The 23,319-nt window shown below is 41.2% G+C and overlaps 1 protein-coding gene across 1 annotated transcript; it reads right to left on the minus strand.

Annotated features, from left to right (window-relative positions):
• Window positions 1–4,401: 4,401 nt before the first annotated feature.
• LOC306696739 (ATP-binding cassette sub-family C member 12-like) lies at window positions 4,402–20,077 on the minus strand (the record flags this gene model as incomplete). The annotated part of the gene is made up of 30 exons (XM_079160422.1): window positions 4,402–4,494; window positions 4,574–4,738; window positions 5,290–5,403; window positions 5,914–5,992; window positions 6,101–6,260; window positions 6,722–6,911; window positions 7,048–7,137; window positions 7,223–7,412; window positions 8,040–8,177; window positions 8,408–8,634; window positions 9,243–9,425; window positions 9,945–10,048; window positions 10,170–10,262; window positions 10,597–10,647; window positions 11,037–11,127; window positions 11,405–11,539; window positions 11,804–12,007; window positions 12,277–12,349; window positions 12,900–13,024; window positions 13,258–13,329; window positions 13,418–13,651; window positions 14,154–14,261; window positions 14,401–14,549; window positions 15,162–15,309; window positions 16,747–16,920; window positions 18,281–18,517; window positions 18,927–19,074; window positions 19,303–19,449; window positions 19,588–19,736; window positions 20,027–20,077. 30 exons carry the CDS (start codon window positions 20,075–20,077, stop codon window positions 4,402–4,404), a joined length of 4,122 nt encoding a protein of 1,373 aa, XP_079016548.1.
• Window positions 20,078–23,319: the final 3,242 nt, after the last annotated feature.

Raw genomic sequence — 23,319 nt, forward strand, 5'->3', positions numbered from 1 at the left:
GACTGTGGTCTTCTGCAGTTAAAACTTCAAAGTCTAAAGAATAAAGTCAGAGCAGAGTTTGGTGGTTAAAGCTGAAGTCTGATGTGTCGTGCTAAGTATAATAAGATAAGAACAAAAAGAAGAAGAAGAAGAAGAAGAGGTGAGCTCGGTACCTGAGGAACCGGCGGTGATGCTCGATGCTCAGGTGCTCCGCTCCTCACTCTTTATAGGCGGCTCCGATGGGCGTGTTCCACCTTTCATCATCTGTCGAGCTCAGCTGTCACTCAAACACTCTGTGAAGCTGCTCAAGAAGAAGAATGGACCTGACGAGGAGATTTTCCAGGAAGGTGATCACTAGTATTTAGAACATTTAATTAAAAGTAAAAGTACCAATAATTCATTGTGCACAAAGATGTCCCGTGTGGCTGTTACAATCTTACTTTATAAAGTAACTTCAGCTGCCAGGTTATAAGTGTACGTGGAGGGAAACGTACACCAGCTTTCTCTTTGCAATGTAGTCTAGAAGTATAAAGAAGCATTAAAAGAAAATACTCAAACACTTTTACTTAGTTACTTAGTCGCATTAAACCACTAAAGACATCAGATATACAACCGTGAAAAAAGAAAAGAGAAGAAAATCAACAATGAACCCTCAGGTCTGTTGTGATGTTAGTTAGATGTGCATTTACAAACAAAAGAAAGTGTTTGATGGAGTAATGTTAAGGGTGAAAAACCGGGAAACACTTTTTAAAGTTTTCACTAAAGGCACACTAACTGATAAGATCAGATCAGTAGAGTTGGTAAATTGTACTTTTATTAAATTATTAGTTTATTAGTTTAAAGACCAGTCGGGCACACACACACACACACACACACACACACACACACACACACACACACACACACTCTTCTCGGGGATGAGGCTATTTTTACCAAAAGTAAAGATGTGATTCAACACTTTCTGCATCACGTCGGAGCACAGCAGCATCCGTCAGTCAACACTCGCTCAGTGAAGTGTGTCCATAGACAGCAGAATGCATGTTGAACGGGTGACACATGAACAAGTGACAGACTGAAGAATGGCTTATTGTTCACAGACAGAAGTGAAGGTGTGGAAACCAGGAAACATCAGATTTTCGCTTGGCGGCTAGTTAAGGAATCCATAACACGTGTTCATGCATAGATCATATTATAGATCAAACTAAATCAGATAATACTTCAACGCTTCATCATCACTGAAAGTTAATAATAATAGCTATATGTAATAATTAATAAAAGTTTAAAGGGCAGAAGCATGAGGGTTCAAAGTCAACACTTTACGACCAAAACCTCGAAAGTTGTTCGTTCACCAGGAAACAAATATCTCGTCAGAAGCGTTTGTCCATCCGACAGAAGTCAGACGTAAGAGGCAGTGATTACTGTCAGTGCTACACAAAGCAGGACGTCTTTAACCAAACACAGGAATGTTGGGCTTCGAGGTGACATTATGCTGCAGAACTCACAACTCAAACTTGACATTTAAGAACAATGTGAACAAAAAGATCAATCTGTTCCCTCACACACGCATGTTGTCGTGGACAGTATGTGACATAAAGGTTGAGCGTATACTACGCAGACACGGTGAATCAGAAGGTTCCCGATAGTTTAATGTCTGATATCTAAATGCTTTTTCTTTTGTGTCTTATAGTGACAGCTTTGTTATACGATAACTGGGACAAACCGAAGAGCGAGTCAACCCACAGGATACGTTGAATATCAAAGTTTCTGAACCAGAAATAGGTTTTATAAATATGTTTCATATCAGCATCGCGCACAATGCATTAGATGATTGGTTCGGTTAGAAAAAAACATTTGTGTTAAAATAAAAAAGGTGACAACATAACGTTACATAACGTTACATAACGAGTGTAAAGTCAGAGTTTGGTTCACACGCGACCTGAACAGCGGCCTCCTGGGTGAAAGCTGCAACCTTTGTCTTGAAAACATTCAGAAGTCATCTCGTCAGTCACACTCACACGGTTACACAGCTCTGTTCCCCCAATTCCATTTAAAAAAACACAATAGAAGGAACCAAACAGGTTTAGACTGGACGTTACACAACCTTTACATTTTGATTCATTTTGAACAAAATGATAAAAAAACATACATATCACTGTTTTACCACCTTCACAACCGAACCCTTTAAATCACGGAGAGAAACATCGTTTTGTCATCAATAATACATTTTTAGATGTTGGTTTATTTTGTTTCCGTAACATGTTTTCTTTCAGAATAATGGAAGAAATCATCCAAAATACCCATTCAGTTTCCATTACATAATGCCTCATTTGCATGTTTAAACATAACATTTAATAAAACATGTAACACAATAAATACTCCTCTTACTGTGAGTGATGAAGTGGTGAAGTTTCATGGCGATATCTATGAGTTCATGTTTTGACCCTATTCACCTGTAGAGTCTTCTAAATGTCTGTAATTGAACTAAACGTCTCTTTAAAGGACGTTTTCTCTAAATGAGTTTGTTCTCAGACTCTGATCCAGAAATCTCCACTTCAGCAGCTCTTACATACACCAAACTTTACAAGTTCATTCCTCTCTATGTTCTGAAGGTTAACTCAGAGGGGTTTGTTCACACAGCATTCACAGACTCATTTATACGACATTTATTAATAAAAACATGGAGGAAATAGATCATTTTTAAGGCTGTTGACAGTATTTTCTGATTTATGGAGTGAAACAAAGAGGTATCGTAAATTCCATCTGTAAAAACGTTTGACTCTCACCAATATTTGATTAGATAATACCTCATTTGCATATTGAAACATACATTTTCAGAAAACCTGTGATAATTGCCCTAATGTAAGTAATCAACTGGGGAGGTTTCACGGTGATATCTACTAGTTAAAAGATGAAAGGTGTGTCAATAGAGCTGCTTTCACTGAACAATGTCTGAACCCGACCGGTAGACCAGCTGTCAGAGTGTCTCCTGTCTGGACGTCCCGTCAACACTCCTCATCACTTTTCTGTTACATAACTCAATATTGATTCAGGCTCACACGTTAACGCAACAAATCAGCAACAAATGTTTCAAACGTTCTTCAGTAGGTTTTCCAGAGATTTGCCTTTGTGTAAGAGAAACTTTAAATAAAAGCACAAAGTACCTTTATTGGAATATATAATTGGAAATATGAATATATATTTTTATGCAGGAATATCCCAAATATTGCGAAGTGCAAAAAGTTAACAGTATGAAGTATAAAAGTGTCTTTATGTATTTATGAGATTACAGTCCAAAAGATTTTCACTTCAAGAATCATTTTTAAATATAAAACAAAAAAACTTTTTCACATCTGTGTTTTGACTTAATCTAGTTCCCTCAGATATCAAACAAACTCACATCATTCTTATCAAATATATATTATATGTGTTGTAGTCCTTTGTTGTAGTTTTATTGGCAGGCCTACGTCAGTGACATCCATCCGTCGCATCATAATTACGTAGCTGAGTGAAAGTGTAGTCGGATTCTCTGACGGTTGTCTTTTCCTAGCTCCTCATGAACTCTCCTTCACATCTTTCCTTGACCCCGTGATGTTTTCCTTACAGAGGTCAAGAAAACGTGGTTAGGAACAGACGTTAGGAGTTCATTTTGTACTTTTCTAACGCGGACCCAGTCCCTGACCTCCTCACACATCCATCTATGCTTCTTTCATCCTTCCGTCCAGTTTTAGTGTTTGTTTGACTCTGTCTCCCCCCACCGGCTGCTGGCAGAGTGGAGGCTGTGCTTCCATGTCTTCACGGTGGCCCTTCCTCAGCAGATAACAGGGAATTTGATTCAATCCCAGTTTTGATGTGTTCTGCGATGCAGAGAACACACCTGCCTGCAACAAGGATTGCACACATCAACTGTAGAAGACAGAAGAGGAAGAGTCTTGAAACCAATTTGAAGCTATTTTACACAAGTATTCTTCAACATTCTACCTGTACTGGATCTCTACAACAAAGAAACAGGCTGACTTGTGAAATGATTTTAAGTGAAGCATCCCTTTACATTTTCATGTGTAAAGATTATACATCTTCATCTGTATATTGTGCATCCTCATCGTTGACATCGTGAGTGGTAGGCGTGGGGATGGAGAGAGGAGAAATACAGGAGGGATTGTAAAAGCAGGCCGAGGACGGTTAAAACATAGTAACCGCAGATGAAGGGAATGTCCTTAGAAGACGACCCTCTTCCTCACAACACACTGCTTAGATTCTGATGCCCGTGTCTTTTTCTCCATGAATGTTGGACCCCTCCTCTGCTGCCCAGTCAGATATGAACGGTCAAGATTACACTATGACAGGACTGATTAAGATTGTGAAATATATTTATTATATTATAATATTATTATGTTACAGCGTGTAGTACGGGGCCTCTGTGGTTCAGGTGTTCACAGCGTTGGCAGCAGCGAGGAGTGAGGAGAACAGAGAGTCTGGTCTCTGCTTCAGCACATCTGGATGGTCAAACTCGGCCACCTGTCGGACAAATCCCTTAGTGTTAGTCGAGGTTTAGAAGCACATCGACTTCATCTTTATCTTATCTTCAATCTGTTACCTCTCCGTTGTCCATGACCAGAATACGATCTGCGTGCATCACAGTGTTGATGCGATGGGCGATGGTGAGCATGGTGCAGTCCTGGAAGGCTTCACTGATGGTGGTCTGGATCAAGGCGTCCGTCTCTGCATCGATGGATGCTGTCGCCTCATCCAAAAGAATGATCTGTTGGACAACAGGAGGGACAGTTAGTCCAGACGAAGAGAGGAATACTGGTCGTGGTGGGTTAATTGATGCAAATGTGAATAATATCAATATCACAGGCAGTTAGTTTGGTTGGTTTTACGACATGTAGTGCCACGGTCGCAGGGGAAGGACCCAAATGCAGTCACAGGTGAGGAGGCTGCAGGAACAATTCAATGATTGTATTGAAATGGCTTTAATAAGTTACATATTTTTAAACGTCCCCGAAACATTTAGCCTAATAAATTCTTTCCAGTGTTCAAGAGACACCATGTCTCAGGAAATGTCAGCAGGAAGCACTGCTGCTCTGGCAGTGAAGGTGACTGTGTGTCTTAACTAGTATTAGTACAGTGATCCTGTGTGCAGACAAACTCCATCAGAAGTCTCTACAGCTGTTAAAGCCCACTGACAGCTGATCCAGATGTGATCAGCTGATCAGGACGAAACCATGACAGACATGTGGCAGTAGTAATCCAGTGGCTGCTCAGTGTGTAAATAACAAGAAATCAGAAGACAGAAATTCATGTACAAACCTTGGAGTTGCGTAGTAGTGCTCTCGCCATACACACGAGTTGTCTCTCTCCGACAGAGAAGTTCTCTCCATTCTCCAGCACGGTTGCCTGCAGTTTCCCCTCCAGTCTGGAGATCTAAGGAAACAAAACAATCCTCACAGAACCACTTTTACGTCTGCTGCCTCTAAGAGTAACCTATCCTGACTATGATCAAATCAGGATATAAAAACACAAACGTTTGTAGAATAGTCAAAGCTACCAACTAAAACATAAAATTGCTACTTACACATTAACGCATCGGCAATAATAATCTAATGATATCATTGCGTAACACTCACAGGGTTTACTTTGATACATTAAGCACACAAAGCTCATAATACTTCAGTACTTTAGCTCAAGTAAGATCTTACATACAGTGACTTTACTTGTGAGTATTTTCACAGTGTGGTATTTTACTGAAGTAAAGGATTGAATACTTCTTCCACCAATGCTACGGTTCATAATACATTTAAAAATAAGGGTTCAATAACACCAATACACCACTAAGACAGCTGCTATCGGGTCAGATAACATTTCACTTCAAGATAACTGAGCACCCGCTCTAATGAGGCTGTTAATGTGCTTCATATTGTCCAGCGAACGTACTGAGTCCTTCATGTAGGTCTTCTCCAGCACCGCCCAGATCTCCTCATCATTGAAGTTATTGAAGGGGTCTAGGTTGTACCTGGAGGAAAGGACAGTTGGCGAGCCAGTGACTAACCCACCACAGTGAGAGCAGTGTGTGTGTGTGGAAACATAAAGCTCTATGGAGTTAGGGGTCAGCTTAGGTTACCTGACTGTTCCAATGAATAGCACAGGGTCCTGGGGGATGATAGACAATTTGCTGCGCAGATCCTGCAGACCAATGGCCGTAATGTCCACGCCATCTATCAGGATGGTCCCTGATGCTGGCTCCACCAGCCTGAACAGAGCCACGCCTAGAGAGGACTTCCCTACAGAAACAAGGCACATCAGAAACCCTAAAGGTGTACAGAGGCAGGGTTCCCCTCAGCCCCCCACAGCCACGTCTCTACAAGTTAACACTCTAATCCAAGTCGGTTCTTTCATTCACACACTTAAATCCAAAAGGTGCTGTTGTAACACTGGGCTATCAACATTTGCATTGTAGAAGATACATTGTGATCAATATCGACTATGGGTTTTGTGATTTATTGTAATGCATATATTTCGTTTATTATATGATGATATGATGTATTGAAATAGGTACAATTGTGTGCGTATTTAGGCCTGTTCAAGATTCAACTCTGATAATTAGTGATAGTTTCCCTCAATCAATCACTCGTTTTAATATGTCTGAGTCATCTTGACATTTTCTGAATTGCCCATTTACACCAAACTCAACCTGCATGAAAAACAAAGTTATGAGTAAAAACTGCTGCAGTCAAGGTCTTACCAGAGCCTGTCCTTCCCACAATGCCCAGCTTCTCTCCAGCTCGGATGAAGAAATCGAGTCCGTTCAGCACAATGGGTGTGTTTTCTCGGTACCTCATCTTGTAGTCCTGGAAGGTGATGGTTCCGCTCTTCGGCCAATGCTCTGGGACCTGGGCCTCCTTTATTTGCCTGGGGGCCTCAGACGTACAACCCTGCACACAATAAACAACAACTGCTGTGAAGGAGGGAAAGGAGGTGCGTCAGAGAAAAATGTTCTTCATAGAAGAGAAACTATTAGCTTTAGAAACTTTCATTATTTTTCAGCGGCCGAGCAATTCAGAGTCTGACCGTGATGTATTCCTGCAGCCGCTCCACCGAGTTGAATCTAGCCTCCACCTCCGTCGCCAGCCTCACTGCATACTGAAGCAGGCCAGTCAGCTGGACAACACATCAGCATCTTTAAACACACACGCTGCAGTTGCTTTCTATGTATCTTTGCATTCATTTTCTGTTCCAAATTCACCTGTATGGTGCTGCACAAGGCCAAGCCTTTCAAAGACGGACTGATGACGTCATTGCTGCTGAGCACTACGAACAGAGACACCAGCAGCGTCATGGTCAGAGCCATGGAGTCCAGGCAGAAGGAGAGCCAACGTGTTCCAGAGAGAAACAATAAATAGTGGTTGGAGTTGATGTCATTCAGTGACTTGAACCTACAACGTGATAAAGGACATGCAGGTTTGTGAACATACTGTACCGCCTCACCCCAATGATCCGTAACACAGCATTTAAAACGCAGACCAGGTTCAGAGACTCTGACTTTGCAGGATACTCTATGAGTGAGTGTCCTTTGCTTTTCTCGAGAACTGTTCATTTGATCTACTTGTGTATTGCTGGGGTCCAGAGGGAATGCAGTGTCAAATGTGGTGCGATTTGATCAGTTGGTGGCACAACAGACTGTGCGTTTTGTCCCTAAACTTTGGAGCTGTAAGTGACAAATTCCCAACGTGTGTTTGTTGTTCGTTCTGTCATAGATTTAATGATATTTTTTCACTTTACTGAAAGCAAACAATGACCTCTTAGTATAACTTCAAATCAGGTTATTATGTATTATAACAGTTATTTCAATGCTTTACTCTAACCCTCGAATGTATTAGAACTAAATGAATTATAGCACACTATGATCTAAAAAATATGCGTCAAAAAAAAGAAAAATGTGCATCAAGATCAATGTTCTGACATTTTAAATTGTGTCCAAACTGTCACCCAGACAACGCTGCAAACAACAATATGTGGAGCCACGCAGTTGAGAGTCATGTCGAGGAACTTTGCTGTCTTACAGTTTTATGTGTCTGTCTCTGATGTTGTAGGCATGGATGGTGCTGAGGCCCTGCAGGGTAGAGGTGGTGAGAGAGATGCAGGGAGAGCGACTGATGTTCTCCATCCTCTTCATGTGACGGATACTCTTCCGGAAGATACTGCAGATGAATCACAACTGATATATTTAGTAAACCTTTAAAGAACCCTCGTACTGTACCTGCTTTTAAGACATGCAACAATTTAAATGAAAATCTGCATCCAAATCAATGTCATAGAATGAACTGAACGTGTAATCAGCAGGTAACCAGATTGTGAATTGCTACGATCCTTTTTTCCAACAGTAGCCATACAAGGCGTTTTGTTCATGTTTAAACTGGTATCAACTCACAAGAGAATGAGGGTGAACAACGCTCCAATGAACACCACAGCTGCCAGTATCGGGGGAAAGACTGCCGTGATGGTGATAACGGTGAAGGTGAACAGCAGAGCAAACTGCAAGAAAGGGTCTATGACGAGAGGAAGGACCGTGTCCACCTCCTCTTGATCTTTGGAGAAGCGGTTGAGAATGCGTCCTGTTGGCGTCGTGTCAAAGAAACTCATGGGACTGGAGAAGATCTGAGAAAGGAAAACCGTCATCATGAACACATTATTATAGGGAGTAGGGGATGGCATGCCCTTGTTCATAAAATGAACAAAAAGCATGCCCCTCGTTAACCTCTCCATCCCTCCTCTCCATCCCCTCGTAGCAGAGAGAGGGCGGGGCCAGAGGGGCTGTTCAGTTGAATATCTTAGTCTAGTCCGTCTCACCAATTGATCTGACTGAGGTTTCACGCAAGTCGGGGAAAGAATCCATGGCTCCGACCATGGCTGTGATATCCGTCGTGAAGACGTAGACGGATTTATATTTGTGACTTCTTCTCCTGGTCCCTCCCTTCTGTCTGTAATACTTTGTCCTTTAGTTATGTTTTCCTTTCATTATTTCCTGTTCTATTTAGTGTTGCTCACCTCTCCTCCCGTTTCAGATGCTTCACTTCCTTCCCCTGTGTGTTTTGTCTGATTACCTGACGGATCTCCTGTGTACCAAACCTTTTTCTGCATCTTATCCTGCTCTCCGGATCCTGCATTTGAGTCTCTGTGGTTCCATCAGTCGTAACAGCAAACTATATTATAGTCAATTCAGTAAACATGGTTATGTTTGATGGGGGTCAGCCATCCAACAGTACCTTCTTGAACGTGGTGTTGTGGAGTTTGGTGGCCGCATTCAAAGTCACCCAAGTGTAGAAGAAGCATTTGATGACGGCAAGTGTCACCATGACCACCACCATCAGGCCATAAATAATCTGGTAGAAGTGCAGGTGTGGGTTTAGTGAGATGTCCCCTTGGTTTGACTTTGTGTTATTGGATGACTTAAAAAAACAGAAAATATATGATGTTAGTAGAAACCAGGTCCAGAGAGACAATTCATCAACACAACTAACTAACGTGCTACAGTTATACAGTTAAGTTCTATCTGTTCTCTAAAGCGCACCACAAAACCAGTTTGCTTCAGCCGTAAACATAGACAGTGAAGTTACGCGAGGTAAAAGAATTTGCAGAGCACATGCAGCAATACCAACATCTGTGCACATCTGACCGACCATGTGAACTAAGTGTGTGGCTGTTGGATTGTCGGTTTTGGAAAAGTTGAGGTGAAACAGACACTTTGAAGAGAGCTATTCACAACCCTCCATAAGACTTCTTATAAAACATGCCCATTGGTGCATGAAGTAGTCTTTCCAGCTGTGGGAAGTCACACACACTTACTGAAAACACCTTGAAATGCAAGAGTGAGTGAGTGAGTGAGTGAGAGAGAGAGAGAGAGAGAGAAAAGAGAGAGAGGAAGAGAGAGAGAGAGAGAGAGAGAGAGAGAGAGATATGGTTCTCACCCCGTCACCCTGCCCCAGCCAGATGCTGAGCCACCAGTGGCTGAAGGCTGTGGATCCGATCATCAGGACGTAGTTCAGGATGGTGAGGAAGCTTAATATGTAGCCTGCAGCACATTCACATCAAACATCATCAACCAGGTTGTCTATGTGTGAATTGTGTATTATTGCATGTGATCATGCCAATGCTTGCATGTGTGTGTGTGTGTGTGCTGTCGGTGTTCAAACCTCCAGCGGCCTTGCAGTATTGCTGGTAGACTCTCCAGGAGACGGCACCTTGTGTGGTGGACTCCTGACTGACCAGCTGGTCATCGACAGGCGCTTAAGAGGAAGAAAAGTGAAAACCATTGTAGAAAGGGGAGCGATAATTGTTGAAATACGGGAATAACGGTGCACATATTCTCTCCTGGAAGGCATTCATATTGTTGCGCTCGTTTGTTGTGAACAGAAAAAGTGAGAGGAAAACGTGAAGAATGAAGAACGAGATCTTGAGAGAGACGCTGCTCGACCATCCAGCCACTTAACGCACACACCCTTTGTCTTTCACGTTCCCACATTGAAATGGAACCAAATGAGTCTGACATCCTTGCGGGATACGTTAGATCTGAACTTCACCGACATCAGAGTTATAATTGAATACGTTTTTCAGACTCACATCTTTGGTTAGTTGTCATTCCATCGTCCTTTTCATCCGACATGTCAAATGCTGAAAGAGAACACGGATGTGGAAGGGAGATATCAATAAAATGACAGGAGAAATATCTCATCTCTATACCATAATAAAGACACACACATGTAAAACACTGATACGAGTATATTAACAGTCAGGATTGTAGATTTGTTGCCCTGTCTTCTATTGATTTACAAAGATTTTACAAAGTTCATTGTCCTTCTTATTTTGTCGACGACTTCACAGAGAATTGTGCCAAAAGTAAAACAGGATTTTCTAGAATATCCCCCAATTTCCAGATTCCTCAATCTCCAGCCTTGATTCTGTTAAACATAAATGATCATGTGATGAATTGCGGCTTCTACAATAATCCCATATCATCTGTTATAGTTACACAAACAGACATGTTTTCCTGGTTTCCATACCTGGGTTCACTATCCCACCGCCGGTGCTTCGTCTCCGCTCAATGTCCCTCAGCTGGGCAGCTTCTTGGGGAGACACTTCCTCCTCCTCATTCTGACAAAGCAAAAACGCAGTGATACCGCGGAGTCTGGAGAAGGTGACGACAACTCACTTTCACCCTGAAGTAAATGATGAACCGTTAACTTGTGGCCTAGTTGAAGACTTGTCTCTGCCTCCTATGAACACATCTGGTTTACAGCCTACGTGTATCGGTTTATTGTTTTTAAGCTAAAAACCTAATAAAGAACCGTGGAAAGGTTTTGCAGTTAGTAAAACATGGAGGAAAGACATGTAAAAAAGTATATTAGAGTTTTGTAGTGTAGAGTTTTACCTCGGGCTGTTCCATCTGGTAGTTGCTGATGAGCTGAGCATAGCGTGCATTGGCTTTCATCAGGTCCTGGTGGTTCCCAGCCTCCTGCACCTCGCCATCATCCAAAAGCATAATGTCATCACAGAACTCCAGATACTGACGGACACAAGTGAGGACAAGCATGTCAACAAACCATCTCAGCACTGTGGCCAGAGTTCTACCCAACGCAGTCCAAACAGCACGTGTTTACATGTATGACACGTGGCATCAGAAACCACTTACTGGTGTTTGATGTTCTGGTACTTTGGGGTTTACCACAATAGGATGGATCTTCAAAACATTTATGTGTTTTAAACAAGTCATTCTCAATATTAAGCTATTTAGGATTCACTATCTGCTGAAGAACGAAGCTGTGTCTACCTGGAGCTGGTGTGTAATCAGTATGATGGATTTCCCCCGGAGCTCTGTCTTAATGCATTCCTCAAAGATGTGTTTCCCCACATGGGCATCGACAGCAGCTAGAGGATCGTCGAGGAGGAAGATGTCCTTATTGGAGTAGACAGCTCTGGCCAGACTGATCCTCTGCTTCTGCCCCCCGGACAGATTCAGCCCTCGCTCTCCGATCTGCCAACAAATCAGCAGAAACAACAAAAACACACGATTAAAATGGGTTTTAAAACAGTTCAAAGAAAGAAAATCAAAGTGGATTGTTGATTGTAGCAACTAATGTTTACCTTTATCCATCTTTTGTTAATGCTAATGTCCGCTAGTGGTTTCCTACCCCACATCAGAGGGTGTTAGTGGTAAAAGTTCATCTCAGCTCGTAAGAAATCATTCAAAAGCAGAACAAACATTCAGCTCGGGGAGTTTTGAGTACAGCAGAAAGCCCTCACCTCAGTTTGATCACCATATGGGAGGATATCCAGGTCAGCTCTGAGACTGCAGACATCCACGACTCTGTTGTATCTGTGGAGGAACGAGGTGAAGTCAAGGGACAGCGACGTATAGTGTATTCAGCAGAGCTTTGAATATTTCATTCAGTTAACTTAATAGTAAAAACAACTTTTGGAAAAACGTGTTTTTTACTGCGTCAGTCAGGTCTCCTGCATGTTGACTTTCGCTGCAGTATGTACTTCATACAACATAATGATTACAGCTCAGCTATGGGCCTAACCACCGTCATAGACGCCAGCTGAATGACGTGGCACTTCTGTGGCAGCATGGAGTGGTTTCCTAATAACAATCCTGTCAGATAACAAAGATGATTGTTTCACTACCTCCTCAGATGCAAACTGACAGTGATAAAAGGAACTTTCTCCATTTATTACATTTGTAACGTGAGATAAGCTCAAAAGAAAAGACCTATTGATGCCTCGTTGTAATGGTCTGTGTAACTGTAACGGTTAAATATTGACATCACAAACGGTATCCAGTTAACGAAACCTTCTTTTGTTTCCATATTCAAAAGCTCTGCTGTTACTTATACTGTTTGTGGGTTAATTAAGTGGTTATATACTTGGACTGGTCAAGAGGTTCCCCCATCAGGATGTTTTCTTGAACAGTCCCATGAAATATCCAGGCCTGCTGGGAAACGTAGGCAAACGTCCCATCAGCTGTGAGGGAGCCCTGCTGAAGGTGCATCTAAAATATAAAAGTGAGCAGACCACCATGAGGAAACCTGTTCGTTATATGGCATCAGTTAGATCTCGTTTATCAAAATGCAAATTAGGAGCTTCATTTTACATAACTGTGTAACAGAGTGGTAATAAAATAGTGAAAATCAACAGCCGATAGAAATGACAAAAATTATGTCAGGAACTTGCAGGGATTATAAGAGAGAATAAAGAACAGAAAAGACAGAAGGAGGAGCCAACCTGTTCCAAAATGCTGGAAATCAGCGACGTCTTTCCACTCCCCACATTCCCACAGATTCCAAGCAGGTTGCCCTTCAGGAGATAAACAGAGAGACTTTGGGTTTAACCTTTAACCCCTTTCTAGATCACCTCATGTATTCTCCTCAGTCGTAAAACGCACCTTAGGCAGTGTGAAGGAGATGTTCCTCAGGGTTGGCAAGGACTCAGACTTCCCATTCTGGCTCGTCTCCTCCACTTTGTGTCCCTTCTCCCCATTAAGTGAGACGATGGGTGGAGAGTCTGGCTGGTTGGCTGGTTTGTTCCAGGAAAGTGAAGCATTCTTCATCACTATGGCTGAATCACTGTCTTTTCTCTGGAGCAGGTAGGGCTCTGGATTCTGGATCAGCAATATTTTCTGAAATAGCCGAACATTGCATTTAGAAACTGTAAACTGTAAAAATTTGATTTTAAGTGTGAATTTGTTCCACAACAGCAACAAACACAATGAAAGCTGCCAATGAAGTTGTAGTAAAGAAGATAGCTCCAATAGCAATACAAATGGAAAAACAATGACGTAATGCTACACATTTTCATATTTCAGAGATTAAAGGCATTAAAGTGTGAAACTAAGATAAAGCCAGGTTTGCACTACAGGTTGGCGTACATGTTAAAACTCCATACAAGCTATTATTTATGTTTGAAATGAATAAAGATCAAATAAGAACCATATCGTGTTCGTCTGCAGATTATAAGCGTTGGTGGGGGAGGCCATCTTTACAGATCATTATCTATCATCACTAGGAGGCACAACCTTACAGTTCGTATGGCGGGATGACATCACAGCGAGACGACTTCATGTAAGATCAGAGTAATAATGAACACCGTTGGCAGCCGAGCAGCACAAAGAGAGAGTCTACCTTCAGTCGTTTCAGTGAAACAGCAGCCTCAGCCAGGACCTTCACAGACGTGGGCATGATAGCCAAGCAGAACCTCAAGGAGTTGAAGATGGCGATGGTGGTGAAGGCCTGTTCATAAAAAAGAATGACGCCCACACTATATAACACTGACATTTGTTATTCAGTACACCTCAACCATGTAAATCACGCAGTGGGCATGATGGCAAGGGTTGTTGTCCTGCATGTGCTGCACTACTGCAGTACTCACGTCAGTTGTGTTGAGCTTCAAGCTCAACAAAGTGTGTACGATGAAGGTGAGAATGATGGCAAAGGAGGGGATGATGCTGGTGATGCTGGTATTGGCATTCTGGACGTAACTGACCTTCCGCAGTTCTTTCATCTCAGTTTTCCGTAAGCCTATAAGAGAGACAGCGTCAACAGAACAGTTTCCGGTTTTTTTACTCTACTTCTATTAGCTGACACCAAAGGAGCATGGACTGGTGGAGGCAAGGGCACATGGGAACTCAACCCGTGGGTTCCTGTTTTGCTGTTGGGTTTGTGTTCATACAAAGGGACTGTATAAATGATAAACATATTTGTTATTCAAGAAATGTCTGTTTAGTTGGTTTCTGTTTCATTCAGAATGTCCCTGCCTCATGTGTCCTGTGTTCACTTCACTACCTGCATTTGTATGTTTTCCCGCCTGTGTGATCATCTGATTGGATCCTCCCGTTTCTAATCATCGGCACCTCCACAGTGTCTCAGGGTTGGTTCGTCTGTTGTGCTACCTGCTCTGCTCCCTGTTTTGATCTACAATGATTCCTGGGATGATCCCTGCTCTTCTCTGCTGTGTTCCCTGTTAAGTAGTTTTGTTTTCTTGGACTTTTTGTGACATTTTCTTCACAATTAAAGCCACCGTCATTCATCCCTCTGTCCCCCCGTGTCTCTCTGCGTTTGGGTCCATCCCCTGCTACCAAGAAAGATTAAAACCATGTTTGACTGGACGATGAAGTCTGTCGAACTTCATACCTGTGATCTTCTTTTCAAAGCAGTCTTCCCAGGCGTACATCTTGATGAGCTTGATACTGTTGAGAATCTCATTCATTGTGCGAACACGGCTGTCTGTTATCAATATGGTTTTCCATCTGAATTTGTTGATGAGTTTGGCCAGGCCAAACTGAAAGCAGAAAAAAAATTAAGGGTTACAAACTTTCTGGTATAAAGTAATGTACACCATTGGCCAAAAGTTTTGAGAATGACACAAATATTGTTTTTCACAAAGTTTTCTGCTTCAGTGTCTTTGGATCTTTTTGTCCGACGTTACTTTTGTATACTGAAGTATAAATACAAGCATTTCATAAGTGTCAAAGGCTTTTAATGACAGTTACATTAAGTTTATGCAAAGAGTCAATATTTGCAGTGTTGATGAGAAGTTGCTCTCGGAGGATGTTGTGGTACCTTTCTTTATTCATGGCTGCGTATTTAGGCTAAATTGTGAGTGAGCCCACTCCCTTGGCTGAGAGGCAGCCCCACACATGAATGCTCTCAGGGTGCTTTACTGTTGGCACGACACAGGACTGATGGTAGCGCTCACCTTTTCTTCTCCGGACAAGCTTTTTTCCGGATGCCCCAAAGAATCGGAAAGGGGATTCATCAGAGAAAATGACTTGACCCCAGTCCTCAGCAGTCCAACCCCTGTACCTTCTGCACAATATCAGTCTGTCCCTGATGTTTTTCCTGGAGAGAAGTGGCTTCTTTGCTGCCCTTCTTGAAACCAGGCCATCCTCCAAAAGTCTTCTCTTCACTGTGCGTGCAGATGCACTCACATCTGCCATTCCTGAGCTCTGCACTGGTGGTGCCCCGATCCCGCAGCTGAATCAGCTTTAGGAGACAGTCCTGGCGCTTGCTGGACTTGTTGGGCGCCCTGAAGCCTTCTTCACAACAATTGAACCTCTCTCCTTGAAGTTCTTGATGATCCAATAAATGGTTGATTTAGGTGCAATCTTACCAGCAATTCATCTGATCACTCTTCATAACATTCTGGAGTATATGCAAATTGCCATCATAAAATCAGAGTCAGCAGATTTGTGTCATTCTCAAAACTTTTGGCCACGGGTGAACACTGCTATTGTGACGTTAGTTGACTCCGGACAGCTTGGTTTACTTGTATACTTTGTGATGCAAATACATCTGCGTGAACTGAAGAAAGTCCTCTCTTGTGTTCTGTGGGTGTTCGTTACTGAGTTCCTAACAGTGAGAAGCTGTGGTGTCTCACCACGAGTCAGATAGAGAACAGTTACTGAGCCAGCCGTTAGGTATTGAGTTTTAACAGCTGAGCATCATCATCGACGGAAAAAACCCACAACGGTGTCACTTGAAACATGCAGCAAAAAGTAAAATACAGATATGTTAATGTTTTTCACGTTGATGGCTGAATTAGTTAGAATGAATTAATTGGAAAGCTTTAATTATTTGCCAACTACTAGATAATTAAAATGCATTTTGTTTATAACCTTTGATTGTGATGTGGCTCGATTAAATCTCAATCCGTTAATTTTACACTGCTCATGAAAATAGATCTAATAACTGTTTGTGCGGTTTCAAACATACAGACCTGTATTGGAATGAAGATGAGGTAGGTGCAGACTCCAGTCAGTGCGGTGTAGCCCAGAATGTAGCAGGCGTAGACAATACACACAATAAAGAGCACTGGGGTGGACAGCAAGAAGCTCCCAGACAATGCTGCCTCGAATAATTTGTGGCCATCGTTGGTCAAAACACCAATCATCTGTATGGGAGAGAACGAGAGAGAGACTGTAAAACACATTTGCCAAGATTGCTTTGCCAAGGCAAGTTGCTTGAACTAATTCCACCGGATGTTTATGACAAAGAAGTGTGGCCTTGTAAAACAGGATCAAAAACAAAGTTGTGCAGGAAACAAGAACAAATATATAGCCACAAGAGGCCATTCCAGGGTCCAGGGGAGCAGAGTCAATTCAACTGGTTTAATCTTGTTCAATTAAAGACAAAGTGAGACCAAGCACACACTTGTTTCATCATGACCATGTATGCAGCCTTTCAGAAATACACACTCAAAGTCCCACCAGTCATATTTTTTTTTAGCAAGTTTGGTGATGTTTGGACAAACTGTCATTGATTTATGGCCAAATTTGCTCCATGCACATGTTTCTAGGAGTTTTGTATTGATTGGATGAACGGTTTCTGATTTATTGTCCATTTTGGGTTGTGCCACGATCATCTATTGTATTAGAAGCGCCACCTAGTTGTCGATTTGACTGAAACTTTCAGGGTATGTTTCAGCTGCTCTTGTAGACACACCCTGCAACAATTGTTGAGTTAGGTCTATTAATGTTCATTCGTCAATATCTTGAAAACTTTATAAGATATTAACAGGGTTTTGATCATTTTGTTTAGTTTTGTCCAAAAATGATCCACAGAAAATGTGGTAGCAATTAGATCTGCATTTAAGGAGAAGATGACAAAAATGTATGTTTCAAAAAATCCAAATGGAGAAAAATGTAGTGGGTGAACTTTCAAATTTGTCAAATTTCAAGTCAATCTGACTCGGTGGCAAAAGGTCGTCGCCTTCCCAAAATGTTTTTTTGTGTGCTGGCACATTCCAGCGCCATCCTTTGGCCGATTGAAGTCAGATTTCTTGAAAGCACATCGTGTCCAGTTATTGGGCCAAGTTTCTATTTCCTGCTATTTCCAGCTCACGGGTAATCCCTTCGGAGCGAGAACCCTAAAAATGCAAAACTGTCGACTAAAATGTTTGATAAAAAAAAAGAAATCTATATATTGAAGAAGGGCATTATACAGTTGTCCCCTGTAACTCCAACTAGATGTGTACTTGATGCATGTCCATAATAAAAATAACCACACCATCAACATTTTATTCCTGCCTTCACTTCAGCTGCTGAGGAAGACTGCTGCCTTTCTTTGACTTGGACTGACCCCAGTTTACATGCTAAACTCCACAAATCTAAAACAGACGTGAGGTATATTGAACACATATTTTCTTTACACTACTTTGTACAGTTCACCGAGAGTAAGAAGATCTCTCAGACGATGGACAAAGCGATTTTGTTGTATGAGATCGGTTTCCTAGAGAAATGCAGCCACCCTACCTCTCCCATTGAAATGCCGCTGTGCACCCGCAGAGAGATGACTTTCTGAAAGGCCACTGAAGAGAAGGCTCCCTTCAGTCTGACTGCAGTGCGCAGGTTCAACGTCCACAACAAGGAAATCAGGAAGGTTTTGGAGAACTCAGAGGCGAACAAAGCGAAGGACAGACCAACACCGTAGGATACTGCGGACTTCTCTGGGTCCTCAGTATATTTCAGGATCTCATAGACCAGAACAGCCTGAGAGGACAGAGAAGTTTGTAACACACAAAAGAGCATTACATATCAAACAACCTTTACATTTGTGTCATAAAACACACTTTGTGCTGTCACCCATAAAGCCGTAAGTTGCATTTCTTGACCATTTCTCTGCATATTGAGAACTTTTACTTTTCATACTTTAAGTAAATGTAGCTGATATCTGCATTTTTTAAATAAGTAAACTTTTGAATGCAGTTATTTTAATTGTAGTGGAGTATTTTACAGTGTTATACTTGCACTTTTACTTAAAAAAAGATATAAATTCTTCTTCAAGCACATATACACTGAATGTGACATTAGCGAAAACCTCAGAAAAGGCTCCTGGATCTGGTATCCAATAGAGGAAGCACTGGTACTGGTACTGATATTCAGCTCCTAATGTAATTACCGGGCCTAGAAACACTGCCACCATGGCAAGGACACCAACAGTGACGGAGAGAATCAGCCTGGTTCTTTGAAAGCGAAGGAATACTCGGACCAGAGAGGCCTTCTCCAGGCCCACCTTTGCCACCTCTTCCTCCCAGAGTCTGTGGAGTCTGTGCACAACACACAACATTAGCCTTATTAAATGATTACTCGAGTAAAGCAGTGACACACACACATGACCTCTTAATTCATAATTTCCTCGCATTTTCATGAGTCATTTTCCAGATAAGAATTTCAGCAGCTAGACTTAAATATCTATAAATCTGTTAAATATACTGTCCTGTATTTCATTGCATCAAATGACAGTAGAGACATGTGGGGGAGCCCATGAATCAAACCTTTCTCCGCTGGTGTCGGCTACATCCAAAGGAGACAGGTCGGGAGAGCTCATGTCCAGCTTATTCTTGAACGAGGCCCACATCATGGGGGTCATCCAGGCAAAGGTTGCAAAGGACAGGAAACCTGCATTGTCCAGAGGGTGGGACCTAGACATGGAAACATCACCCAATATGCAATGGGGGCCGGTACAGTATCTGTCTGCTAACATGTCACCTTACATTTATTTATCAAATGGAATATGAGAGCATCAAAACAAGAGAAATGATGTCATCGACGACACTGACTGAGATGAGGACCGGCGGAAGGGTTTGAGGGTCTGAAGGCTCTGGCTGTATTTTCCAAACAGGGTAGGGTAGGATTCTTCTCTGTTGTCCAAGTCAGTATGTTCTGGTATGGAGGACACAGATCCAGTTCTCCATCGGAAAACATCTTCCTGCTGAAGAGTCATAAACACAAAGAGACAAAGAGAGAGAGAGAGAGAGAGAGAGAGAGAGAGAGAGAGAGACAGAGAGACAGAGAGAGAGACAGAGAGACAGAGAGAGAGAGAGAGAGCGAGAGAGAGAGAGTTGTCAATATTCCAACTAAAGAGTCTCAAAAAGTGGATCAAACAAGTTTGCATCAAACACACAGGATGCAGGAGAAATAATCGAAGAGGAAAGGATCTCAGGCAGTGAACGCCACATGAAGAGGTCAGCAGTGTGCTGTTGTTTGTTCTAAACTTACAAAAGAGACTCCTCGACTGTCGCTCCTCTCCAGAGAAAACTTCTTCTTCATTTTGTCCTGTAGGGAAAACAAACATGCAGCATCATTATTTCATTCGCCATTTTAAGTATGAACATTGCTTTAAGTCTAATAACCAAATACTTTTAACAGCATCAACATGTAGGGCGTAACCATTTCTCATTCTGCTGTGTAACAGTGTAACGACAGTACGCTTATTGTGTGTTTGAAGCTTACTCATTACTCATTTCAACACAATCAGCAGTCAGAAGAGATGCTGTCATGCAGGATGCTTTATGTATCATAACCGTGATCAAAATACTTTACTTGGTCAAATATCACAAATGTAGCCGCATTGCATGAAAGGTTATGAAGTCCAATTAAAAACAAAAAGTAAGATTGTAATGATTTCGATAAGGCTCAGGCAGAGGCATGCAGAATATACTTGTAAATATACATTTTATATGTATACCACACATATTGTGTTGAGACATTATATTTAAAATTTCATTTCTTAGATTCCTATTTTTTACTTGCGTGACTTGAAATTTCAAAACTAGTCATTCATGCCTCGTGCGTGACTGAAAATACAATGTGTTAATGAATTACAGGAACCCTATGTGCAGCTCACCTCCATTCACACCGTGTCAAAGTTCCAACAGCCAAATGAAATGAGGGTGTAGAAAATGATGAGTGAGTCCATGTGACCCTTGTTACCGCACAGTTAAATACACAAACACACTCCTATGGAGTATTTCTGATCAGGTGTAACATCAATGTGTGTTGTAATTTATTATGAGGACGGTACACCTAAAACCACCAACTTCTCCCTCTTCAAAACAAACCCTTCATACAAACTAGTATCTATTTGTAAAGAGGACTTTTTGCAACCTCAAGCATGAAAGACCGTTCAAACATATGTAGTCCTCTCAGACATCCGACCGGACACAATCAAGCTTTTGTGGGCGATTACGAAACTTTAGTGCATGTAAATAAAAAAACTGATTAAATTAGCAAAACTTGAATTAAACTCAAAAACATCAGAATTTAACAATAATTTATTATACATGCATAACATTTGAAGAGTGGAGGAAGACTCCATCCTGAAGTAGGATAACGAGGGGTAGAGATGCTGAGGTCAGATAATAATAATAATGTTTAATACAAATATTATATAATATGTAATTATTATTTTATATGAATAAATAAAATAAATACCTTACCTACTGCCGCAGAGAAATCCTAAGCAAAATAAAAAAATTAGTCATGAGAGAAAGTTGAAGGGTAGAACTTGTTCGGGTGATATTTATAGAGGTCGTCTTTTAAGTATTTACTCTCTGCGCAGAGAAGGTTCAATCATCACAACAGAGTGCGTACAGTCTCTGAGGAAGAACCAAGTGTAAAGTGAACGCGCTTTCTTTATACAGAAGGAGCAAAGGTGGGGGCCGATGTTGCAGACATTTTGGTCTGAGACTGATAGAAACAACAATGAAAAACAAACGGCCAGCAACCAAGAGAAGCGGCCTGACGGCCTTGGCGCTGGAACATTCCCTTACAACACAGTTACAGTTCTCTCTGTTATCAACGGTGAATTCTTCTTTGCAACAAGAAGAAAGATACATCTCGGCCTGTACGCTAACACAGTGACGTTCAATTGAGTTCAGAGTAAACTCAGTAGAAATATATACAAGACTACGTATACTATACTATGTAGAAATATATACTAATTAAAAAATACCATTACATTCTCCCTCTTACACACAATTATTATTGCACAGAAGACGACCCAGAGCTTCCTTCAGTCTTTTTGGATGGTGACAATTCACTTGATAAAGATCAAAAAATGTAATGAATTCTTTGTAAATATTGGAAATGAATTAGCAAACAATATACCTGCTCGTCATGGGAATCCACAGGATTTTATTCCAACAAAATGTCCCTATTATCTCTAATTTTATGCCCTCAAATATTCAAGAAATAATTGATTTAATTGATGATCTCAAACCATCTTCATGACAACATTTCTGCATTTGTTGTCAAATTATATTTGTTTATTTTTATTTTATTGTTTGAATTGTGCAAAATAAATGAACTAAATAAACTAAACTACATTGCGACTATCACACGTTGTCAGACTGAATTTAATGTATAAATTAAACGTCATATTTCAGTTTGGTTGAATCTTTAATTCATGTTAGTTTTCAAATGAAATAGCCACACATTCATGACATTAAATCATGTTGTAGCAAATAAACACATTTCTATAGTTTGTTTTAAATGAATCCATCTATCCGTCCGTTACTGTTTGTGCTCATGTCAACATTTCCTCACAGAGTTAGTTCTTATATCAGTATAACTAATACCAATAAAAGGAGAAATAATTAAGGCCCATGTTTAATCACTCAGTCAGCAGTGTCAGATTATATTGCTGTGCAGATAAATACGGAAATTAAACAATAAATAAAAGGTTTGCTGTAAGGTTAAATGATTCAATGTTTCTATATAAAGTGAGATTACATTTGAGCTTTTACCAAATGTGTTTTTTTTCAGATGAAGCATCGTTTATGACAGTGCAAACATTGTTTTTGAAAGGCTAAACGCCAACAAATCTGGGTTGAAAAAGAACATTTCTTTGGATAAAGACATGATGTGAAAGAAAGGTCCAGCGTAAACCCTGCTCCCACACATGCATGTCTTTCAAGGCGTTCTTTGTTGCAAGTTGTTAAATGAAGACATCAGATTATGTGTCGCTACTACTTTAGTCCATAATGCAACGTAAAACCCTGCAGCTCCAGAGTCAGGAAACGGGCTGGAAAGGTCACTGCAGACCCATCACACCCTGGACACAAGCTGGTCCAACTCCTCCCCTCTAGTGGGCGCTACAGGGCTCTGTACGCCAAAACCACCAGACACAGGAACAGCTCCTTTCCACTGGCCGTCTCTCTGATGAACAATAAATAAGTCATACTGCACTACTACCTCTGTTTGCACTATTACCATCACTTGAACTATCACCTCAATTCCATTGCCATTGTTTATAGGTTTATGTTCACATGTGTGTGTGTATATATATATATATACACTTTTTCTTTTGGATAAATATGTATACTTATATTGTATATAGCTGTTAAATGTTTATACCTACATAAAAGCACACCCCGGATGTGTGAGGAGTGCCAGGTTCATTTTTGTAATCTCAAAAGTTCTGTTCATGTACATTTACAATTGTTTATAAAGAGAAATTGATGAAAATTAAAATCCATTTATTTACTTTTTTGTTATTACACACTGTTTTA

This window comes from Pholis gunnellus (genome assembly GCF_910591455.1).
Source record: "Pholis gunnellus genome assembly, chromosome: 1".
NCBI lineage: Eukaryota > Metazoa > Chordata > Actinopteri > Perciformes > Pholidae > Pholis > Pholis gunnellus.